Below are 10,219 nucleotides of genomic sequence, written 5' to 3' on the forward strand. Positions count from 1 at the left end.
TTGGGGACTTAGGCAGTGGGGAGGAGTTCAGATTATTATTATTACTTTTCAGTTATCATTTCTGCCTTCTGAGTTTGTAAATGTTTCTTTTCCGGTGGGGGAAACTCTAAGAGTTGCCCTACCCGAAGGGTTAACTCACCTTGTTAATTGCGGATGTAGCCTTAGGAATGGGTTTTTTAAAGAGCAAGAAAGGATCATGTCCGCTCCAGATCTTTGTGTAGTGACTGTGGTGCGTTGGTAGGTGGAAGATCATGTGGGACTGAACATCAAGGACCAAGAAGGTTATAGAGGAAAACCATGCTGAAAATGGTAGTTTGGACACTTGATGTGTTTAGAGGGTTCAAAACAGCATAACTCCAGCTCTTGGGAAGGCAGCTAGATGAAAGAAAAAATATATGGATGTCTCGGCGTAGCCGGTATTTATGAAGGACCTACTGGCCTGTGTCATGCCCAGCTTGAGTACTCTGCATGTGGGACTCATCTAGAATATGGAGAGTTGGGACTCCCATGCTAGCAGTCTGACCCGAGGGCCCATGTCCTTACCAGCTGCCCCGTCCTGGCTCCTTCATAACAAAGAGGCTCATGGCAAGGGAAAGAACCTGTCATAAACTGTGTACCAAAGGCAGTAACCGTTTTACTCCTGTGTGTGCCAAAAGGAGAAGTATCTCCGCTCCTCACCTAGAGCCTTTTTACTTGTTCTCTAGACACAATGCCAGTGAAATTAGTACTCTTGACATCCCACATCGTAGTAGTTTCCAGTAGAGGCTGAATGGCAACCAGAGAGTTGGTAGTTGGAGGAAGATGGAGCAAAACCTGTACCTCCCAGGAGCTAGTGATATGGGACCGTGTCGTGTAGGCCTCCTTCACTGTACATGGAAGTGTGTCCCAGGATGTCTTCACAGACCTCCATGAGCATTGGTCCTTTTTTTCTTTTTTTTTTTTTAATTTTATTTGAGAGAGCGAGAGAGAGGACAAGCAGGGTAAAGGGCAGAGGGAGAAGCAGACTCCCTGCGGAACAGGGAGCCTGATGCGGGGCTCGATCCCAGGACCCTGGGATCATGACCTGAGCCGAAGGCAGACGCTTAACTAACTGAACCACCCAGGTGCCCCAAACATTAGTGCTTTAAAAATGACCTGTGCTCAGCAGGAAAAGATCCCAAAGTATCCTTTAAGAAGGCAAGAAGCTGAATGATTCATTGATTCATTTCAGAAACCTTTTCACCCAAAGTTCGAATAAGGAGACCAAATAAAGTAGTAAAACTTAGGGGACCAAGTTTCCGTTGTCTGGACTCTTGTACCTAACAGCCACTTCACATCCCAGCAAACATAATCCCTAGTGCGTTTTCTGGACCATTTCCTGAGGAGGGGGCTCCATGACGTTACCCATCTCTGATGCTTCATCTTTCCTCACCAGGCCTCTGTCGTCAGGAGGAATCTGTTTTGTTAGAGCTCTGTCTCTTGTATTTCAGGCAGTCAGGCTTCATTAGAAATGAAAATATTGGGGCAGATAGTATTTTATGCCAGAGTGGGCAAGGAGGACGTGGATAAAGTTGGAAGAAGCTCCCTCCTGCCAACAGAGCAGACCCATTCCCGCCGCTGGGAAGGAGGTTACACCCCAGAGTGTTGCAGAACTTGTACCCAAACCTCAGTTTTCAGAGGGAGGTGGCATCCTTACTTGACAAAGACTTTTTTTGGGGGGGTTGGCGTTTAGGACAAGTCAAAATAAGGCAAAGAATATTTTATTTTTAGAGTTAATATTTTTAATTGTTATTACTTATCTCCATCCCTCCTTAACAAAAAAAAGTATTATTGTGTATAAATACCTCTACTGATTTTTCAGGAAAAAATAAGTTTAAGTATATCTGCTTATCTGGAGATAACTCCTGTTCCTTGTTTCTTTTGTCTGGCAGTATAGTGTTATCCATGTTTGAGAGAATCTCTTTGGCTGGGGTGGTCTGCCTCAAACCTACTCCAGAGATGTGACTCACCCTAAGTGACACACATCATCAGAGGCATCACTAGGGAATTATGGGTTGACTGCAGGAGTTGCACACTGAACAAATAATTCTTCAGTCCTCATCTGCTGTGGGCTTCCTGCAAATCTAACCCATCATCTTCTTTTTCACTTTGATTCATATTTTTCTTTTATAGAAACTAAAACAAAATAAAATATAGGAACTGTAAAAGTTAGGGTTTGGGGTTTTTTTGGTTTGTTTTTTGGGTTTTTTGTTGTTGTTATTGTTTGTTTTTGTTTTTTTGTTTTTGTTTCTTTTTTTTTGGTGTGGGGTACGGAGGACCTTATGGTAGGAAGTAAAAGTATCATTGCTAATTTTTTTCCGTACTTGTCTCTCTCCTGCTCCCTGCCCCTGCCACCCCCACTCTTTTTAGGTATCTAAAATACCTAGGTATGTTCAATTTAAATACACTTCATTACATTTATATTTTTTCAACCCGTGGAAACCACTTAAATCCTTATTTAAGGCACAGAATTTTGAGTAAGGATCCTAGTGTGCCAGGAAGACGGTGTGAGTTCTGAATGCACAGAAATTCTGTACATGCGAGACTCGGGTATTTTAATAAGTTCGTTTTCCTGTTTCTTAAAATCAGGCAGAGGGCTGCATCTGAGAAAGACCCCCCCTCCCCACCTTAGCTGCACTAGGTCGCTCTCAGGGATATCAGGACATACCTCTGCCTTGATTTCCAAGGTGAGGACTGCGGGGAAAACAGACACATTTGGAACCTCTGACAAGTAAGCCTAAATTGTTTATGGGGGCGGGGGGGTGGATAGGAGATAAGCTAAGGAATGTAATTTGTCTTAAGTTTGAAGATATCAGGAAGTGGTCTTATCATTTAGCAGACCCCGAGTGTCTGTAGCAGAGATGATTTCTGTGGATAGAGAGCCAATCCAGCCAGGCATCTCAACTATAAGCCGCCTGAGGGACAAGCAAGAAACCTGAGGAACAGGTAGTTACATTCTGGGCATGTCCTGTTGCGGCAAGCTGCACTCGCTTCCCTGGGCTCTGTAAGTAGGAGTTTTTATGTAATCTTTTGGGAGGGAGGAAAAAATAGCCCCGTGCAGTAAATGAACTCACGGTGTTTAGTTAGGAAAGGAATTTGCTTGTAAGTGGCTCTGATCGCCGCTTGGCAGGAAGTACTTGGCAAGCCGACTTATCTGAGTATTTGTGCTGAGTCGTTGTGAGCCGTAGAAACATTCTGAAGTTTGCTGTAGGAGAGTGTACTCCCAACGTTGCCAGCTAACCCAGTACCAAGCTTCCTTAAAAGCCTTTTTTTCGCCATGGGGCTTTTCTATAAAGCTAAGTAACTAAATTAGACTTCTTAGCCTCTGTGGACTTGCACGTGTTAAAAACGACAAGAGTGGAGGGTGTGGATCGTGTGGTTACATGATCTCATTGAATCCTCACTCCCACTCTAGGGGGTTATATTATTATCCCCATTCTACAGATGAGGAGACTGAGGCGCATGGGGTTAAGTGACTAGCTCAGACTCACGCAACCAGCAGGTGGTGGAGCTCAGGTGACCCTCATGAGTTCTTTTGGAAAGAGGCAGGATGCTTTGAATGTGCCTATTTTCGTTCACAGCAAGTTGTAGGACTTTTTGAATTGGAGATTTGAATATGTAAGTTCATGTTTGGGTCTCTCTTTCTCTGCTTCTCCATTTTAAGGGTCAATCAACTTTAAAGAACGTCTTTGTTTTTAACGGATTCAAAAGTCTAGCCCTGTGCCTGTGTATTAGATCTGGTCTTGAGTCATAGGCTAAAAATGACTAGAACTGGAACCAGGGATATCAGACATGCTCTGGATACCTTCCTTTGATGAAATGTGGCTTTAAAAATAGTGACTTGAATGTACCTCAAGGAGTCATCAGAGGCTTCTGCATAGGTATTTACAGGAGAGAAGGCTAAAGAAGAAAGCTCCGGAAACAGGTGGAATGTGTAACACCAGTGCCCTGTTCTGGCTTTTGTTGATGAATTATTTAAACTTTGAAAGGAGGAAAAACACTTGCAGGACTGAATGTAGAGTAATTATTATGATACCATCGTATCAGCAAGACCCGAGTTTTCTTTTTGTTAAAGATGGTGGTGTTTTTAGGGGGCTTCAGTGTAGTAAGTTTGTTACTTAGTATGCTTATCCCGACTCTTGAAATATATTTAATTCTACCAGTTTCTTGAGTTTATTAAGGAGATTTGTAGAATCACAGAGAATCAGCCTGTTAGAAATCTCTGTCTTCTCTTTTTTTGGCTGGATCACACCTAAAACAACCCCGATGAAAAATCTACCCTGTTTCAACGACCTCTAGGGAGAACATATTCTAGAACATCCCTCCATAACTCATTCCAGTGCTTAACAACCCCGAGATTTAATGTTTAGAAATCGGTTTCTTATATATGAATGAAAGAAACTTCCAAATATAAAATATTATGAAAAGCCATGCATTATGTAAAAGACTTCCCATTCAGAAAAAAAAAAATCAGAAAGTACATAGCTGAAAAGAATCTCTTTATTACGATAGTAGATCTACGATACCTAAAATAGAAAATTTTTAAAAAAGCATTTTTTCCTTCAAGAGTTTTTCATCCCCCACTGGACCCAGGGCTACCTCAGGATTATGTAGCTGCATGTGTTTTGGAAAGTTCACCTAATATCTCAAGGAAGGTGAAAAAAGCCCAACAGTAATACACACACACACACACACGTACAGTTTCCTAAGCAGTTTGTTCACACACACACACACACATACACACACACGTACAGTTTCCTAAGCAGTTTGTTCTAATTCCTCACATTCCTCCTGTCAAAATGTTTGCTTATACTCTTCTTGCATTGTCATTTAAGCCCATTTCTAAATGGTGTTTGCTGGAAATTGAATAAATGTGTCTAATTTTTCATAATGTACGTCTTTGTATGGTTAATTATTAAGGCGCCCTGAAGTATATAGACTATTATTTTATTACCGTTTAATAGTTTTAACTTTTCGTAGAAAAGATACAGAAAATGCTTGGGAGAATGCTTCTCAGAGGTTTTAACAGCTTACTGAGGTTTTTTTTTTTCCATTTCCTAATTCATCTGGTAGCATCCCTAATCTTACTTATAATTTTGAAGTAAGTAAAAATGTAACTATGAGGAGAGACAGAACACTTCTTACTTTCGGTCCATACCTAGCAATCAGTTTAAACTCCTGAAGTTTAATGTGGAAAATTGCGTTAAATTAACTTATTAAGTACATTTTGATAAGCTTGATGATTGCATATCCCTTTATTCTGTTAGCATGAGAAAAAATGCTCCCTTGAATCTTAATATTTGCTGGTTTTTATAGGTGGAAAGAGCAGATTTGCTCCCCCGCCTCCACTGAATGTTTTTAGAAACATTTTCTAATATGTAGTAAAACAAAAAAAACAAAAAAAAAAAAAATTCAGTTCCTGAGATGCATTGATTAAGCCTGAAATGTGCCTTTTAGGTCATTAAGGGAAAATGTGTGCCCCTTTCAGTTCACATGGGAGGGCTGGCCAACGTGCTGGCTGTATTTGGAAAGTGAGGGTCAGGCTGCTGAGGGTCTGCCTCAAGTCCCCCCAAGGTGCAGTTTGCAAAATGTGATTTTAGGACCACACCCAAATTGCATCTGACTGTTCCGTGACTCCCTTACTTTTCTGAACTCTTGAATGCACCTGCAATTCTTATTAAAAAAAAAACAAAAAACAACAAAAAACAACGAACTACTCTGGAGCTACATTACATGCTGACCATCCGCTCCTTGGATGGACGTACTCCTTGAGTCATTTTTGGACCATTTCAGCCGTGTCCATCAGTGAATGCCATTGCCCTATGGGGATAGATGCCTGGTTCTTCTTAACTTTTTCCCCCTCCCCGCCCCCCCGCCCTCCCTCCTTCCTCATCTCCTTTCCTCCCCCTCCTCCCTTGCTGGAGATGTTCAGTGCTCCCCGAGGCGGGGGGCAGCGGGCAGGCCGGGGTGGCTGCAGGGCGCCGGCCCGCCCGAGCTGCCCATGTCGCTCTTGTCCCGCAGGCCCGGGGCCGGAGCTGAGCGGCCCGAGCACCCCGCAGAAGCTGCCGGTGCCCGCGCCCAGCGGCCGGCCCTCGCCCGCGCCCCCCGCCGCCGCCGCCGCGCAGCCGCCCGCGGCCGCCGTGCCCGGGCCCTCGGTGGCGCAGCCGGCCCCGGGGCAGCCCTCGCCCATCCTGCAGCTGCAGCAGAAGCAGAGCCGCATCAGCCCCATCCAGAAACCGCAAGGCCTGGACCCGGTGGAGATCCTGCAGGAGCGCGAGTACAGGTACCACGCACCCCGGCCCCGGGGTGGGGGCTGGCAGCCGTGTCCTCGTGGGGACCACCGAGCCCGGCGGGGGGCGGGGGGGGGGCGCCCTGCCCTGTGGACAAGGCACAGGCCGAAACTCATGCTACAGGAAGGACCTCAGAACCAGCGTCTGCTTGCCATTGGGGTGGCTGTGGGTGGGCAGGACTGTGATTTTCATGCCTCGAGTCAGAAAAAGGTCATCACCCCCGTGACACGCCAGGCACTGTGCTGGGCCCTCGGGAGGCAAAGACCAAAGCCCAGCCGTGAGAGCTTGCGGATCCCAGAAAGCGGTCCTCCCACCCTTAGCCTGTGCAGTGCCTTGTGGTTTGTCCTTTTATCCTCCAGAGATGACTCTGAGCTGGCCGGTTGTTGCGGGTGTCCTGCCGGCCAGACCTTCAGGTTAATGACCCATCTCATGACGCTAAAGCATTCTTAGTGGCTCAGTATAATATATTCTTCGTTTTAATTTGTGCATTTGTGGATCTGCTGCCCGGTCCAGCCTTCGGGGTAAGCTGTCTTCATGCAGCGTCCATATTTAAACTCTTACTCCAGAAACTTAATTTTCGCCTGATTTGGCACATTCATCTACATCCGTGGTTGGCAAACCTTTTCTGTAAGAGGCCAGGTGGTAAACATTTTACCCTTTGCGGACCCATAGCAAGGGTCCCTCAGCTCGGCCCTTACCACGTGAGAGCATCCACAGACAATAATGCTCTGGCTGTGTTCCAGTAAAACTTTATTTGCAGAGCTGGCCTGTGGACAGGCTGGAGTTAGCAGACGCTTCATGTAAATAAATGGTTAATGTTAACCAAAAAGAGAGTCCATGAGTAAGGAGTCAAGATAAAACACGGCTAAGATCACTATCTCTGGAGTTGGCCCGTAATGCGGGCTCGGTCACTTACCAGCTGTGTTACCTTGGTCAAGTTACATCTCTCTCTCTCTCTCTTTTTTTTTTTTTTTTAAGATTTTATTTATGTATTTACTTCAGAGAGGGAGAGAGCGAATGTGAGTGGGGCAGAGGGGTAGAGGGAAAGGGAGAGAGAATCCCAGGCAGACACCTCACTGAGTGTGAAGCCTGACGCGGGGCTCAGTCTCATGACCCTGAGATCTTGACCTGAGCTGAAATCAAGAGTCAGACCCCTCACCTACTGAGCCACCCAGGCACCCCAAGTTACATCTCTTTTCTGTGACTCACTTTCCTTTTATGTTAAAAGAGAGTCTTACAGTACCTCTTGTAGGGGGAAGATAAAGTGATACAAAGACTTTCAGGACATATCAGCTATTATTGTTTCCCAATTCTTATTTCCTTCCAAAGAAAATTAAAGTTTGGAAATTATAGGGAATGTTAGTAAATAACATCAAGCTCCCTTTAAAGACATTACCTGGGTCTTTATCAAAAAACACATGACTTATTTGTTATTAGATTAAAATGCTACGTTGCCAGCTTTGAGAGTAACTCTGTGAAAGAAGGGGCGCCTGGGTGGCTCAGTCGGTTAAGCGACTGCCTTCGGCTCAGGTCATGATCCTGGAGTCCCGGGATCGAGTCCCGCGTCAGGCTCCCTGCTCAGCAGGGAGTCTGCTTCTCCCTCTGACCCTCCTCCCGCTCATGCTCTCTGTCTCTCATTCTCTCTCTCTCAAATAAATAAATAAAATCTTAAAAAAAAAAAAAAAACAACAACTCTGTGAAAGAAATCACAGTAACATGCCATTAAATGCCCTTAGCTTTTTGGATGAAGAGTAGAGCTTTGCTCTCATTACTATTACTAATCCTCGATGAAGAGTTTTATACTGCTGTTTCCCGAATTTTAGGTACCCCTAGAGAGCTAGATATGCGTCAGTCCGCTGGTATTGCTGTGTTGATGCGCAGATCACTGTGCGATATGAAAGTCAAACATCAGCGCTATGCTCTCATTTGGGGCAGAACTTTTTTCATATGCAGTACTTTCTTTATGTTTCTACTGAATAAAAAAAGTCAGAAGTATTTCTTTTAAAAGATTTACTCATTTAAGAGAGAGAGCTCGCACGCTCGCAAGCTAGGAGAGGGGTTGAGGGAGGGGGGAAGCAGAGCCCGATGTGATGCAGGGCTCGATCTCACGACCCTGAGATCATGACCTGAGCCAGTGTCAGGAGTTGGCCGCTTAACCGCCTGAGCCACCTGGGCACCCCCACAGGTATTTTTTAAAAAGACAGTAAAGGGAGGGGCGCCTGGGTGGCTCAGTCGGTTAAGCAACTGCCTTTGGCTCAGGTCATGATCCTGGAGTCCCGGGATCGAGTCCTGCATCGGGCTCCCTGCTCGGCGGGGAGTCTGCTTCTCCCTCTGACCCTCCTCCCTCTCATTCTCTCTCCCTCTCAAATAAATAAATAAAATCTTTAAAAATAAAAAATAAATTAAAAAAATAAAAAATAAAATAAAAAAGACTGCAGATATATTGAGAGATTGTACCTACATCTAACGAGGTTAAGATACCTCCTTACTTGTTATTAAAAGAGTCAATCTAGGGCGCCTGGGTGGCTCAGTCGGTTAAGCGACTGCCTCCGGCTCAGGTCATGATCCTGGAGTCCCGGGATTGAGTCCCGCATCGGGCTCCCTGCTCGGCGGGGCGTCTGCTTCTCCCTCTGACCCTCCTCCCTCTCGTGCTCTCTGTCTCTCATTCTCTCTGTCTCAAATAAATAAATAAAATCTTTAAAAAAAAAAAAGACAGCAAAGGGATAGAGGAGTATCGGTTGGTTACTCTAAGATCCCGACTTCCTAGGAGCTAACATTTCCCCCTTCTTTGAACTACCAGTACAGTTGTCATATCATGCAAACGACATTCATAACAAAGACACTCTCTGTACCTAGAAACACATCTGGACTTTTTTCCTTACTCGGCCTGTGTTGTGGGTGTGCGTGTATTTTACTGACTCCTAAATTTTCTTTATGGTTTTTACCGGAACCTTATTTGCAGGCCTTTCTGGTCATGAGCCCATTTTAGCCCCTTTTTCAGAAGTGATTTTTTTTTTTTAAAGATTTTATTTATTTATTTGAGAGAGAGAGAATGAGAGACAGAGAGCATGAGAGGGAGGAGGGTCAGAGGGAGAAGCAGACTCCCCGCCGAGCGGGGAGCCCGATGCAGGACTCGATCCCGGGACTCCAGGATCATGACCTGAGCCGAAGGCAGTTGCTTAACTGACTGAGCCACCCAGGCGCCCCAGAAGTGATCTTAATGGATGGTCTCCCAAAGTATATAGGACTAAGTAGTACAATGTAGCCTATCCTGGGCTGTGAAATGCTTTGATCTTCCAGTCCCGTATCAATAAGAGAAAAGTATACGTGTCAGTATCTTTTAAATTATAAGCCCCGCAGAATGTGGTGTGATGGCTATTTTTCATTTATTATCATTGCTATAAATGTCTCCTCTTCGGTAAAGCCACATGGCTTCCGAAACCATCCCTCTGGCAACCCTGGGTCTGAGAAGCTGGTGGGGACTTTGGACTGGAACTTTCCCGTGGCCATCTTGAGAAGAAGCGTAGGTTTCCACTGGTAGCCTTGTAGGGCATCTTTTATCTTCCTTGGTCAGAGAGTGATAGCTGACTTCTCTTTTTTATTATTTTTTTAATTTTATTTTATTATGTTAGTCACCATACAATACATCATTAGTTTTTGATTTGGTGATCCACGATCCATTGTTTTCGTATAACACCCAGTGCTCCATGCAGTACGTGCCCTCCTTAATACCCATCACAGGGCTAACCCATGCCCCCAACCCCCTCCCCTCTAAAACCCTCAGTTTGTTTCTCAGAGTCCATAGTCTCTCATGACTTCTCTTTTTTTTTTATTTTTTTTTTTTAAAGATTTTATTTATTTGCAAGAGAGAGAATGAGAGACAGCGAGCATGAGAGGGAGGAGGGTCAGAG

The 10,219-nt window shown here is 44.9% G+C and overlaps 1 protein-coding gene across 5 annotated transcripts in view; it reads left to right on the top strand.

Moving 5' to 3' along the window:
- The window catches only part of SMARCA2 (SWI/SNF related, matrix associated, actin dependent regulator of chromatin, subfamily a, member 2), a 182,668-nt gene that overhangs the window by 25,833 nt on the left and 146,616 nt on the right, over positions 1 to 10,219 (top strand). For all 5 annotated transcript variants that reach the window (XM_035029127.1, XM_035029128.1, XM_035029126.1 and 2 more), the window contains one exon: positions 6,040 to 6,301. In XM_035029127.1, coding sequence (XP_034885018.1) covers positions 6,040 to 6,301 — 262 coding nt within the window. The remainder of the gene's footprint in view (positions 1 to 6,039; positions 6,302 to 10,219) is intronic.

The sequence above is a fragment of the Mirounga leonina genome, unplaced genomic scaffold (assembly GCF_011800145.1).
Source record: "Mirounga leonina isolate KUSES-001 unplaced genomic scaffold, KU_Mleo_1.0 Mir_224, whole genome shotgun sequence".
NCBI lineage: Eukaryota > Metazoa > Chordata > Mammalia > Carnivora > Phocidae > Mirounga > Mirounga leonina.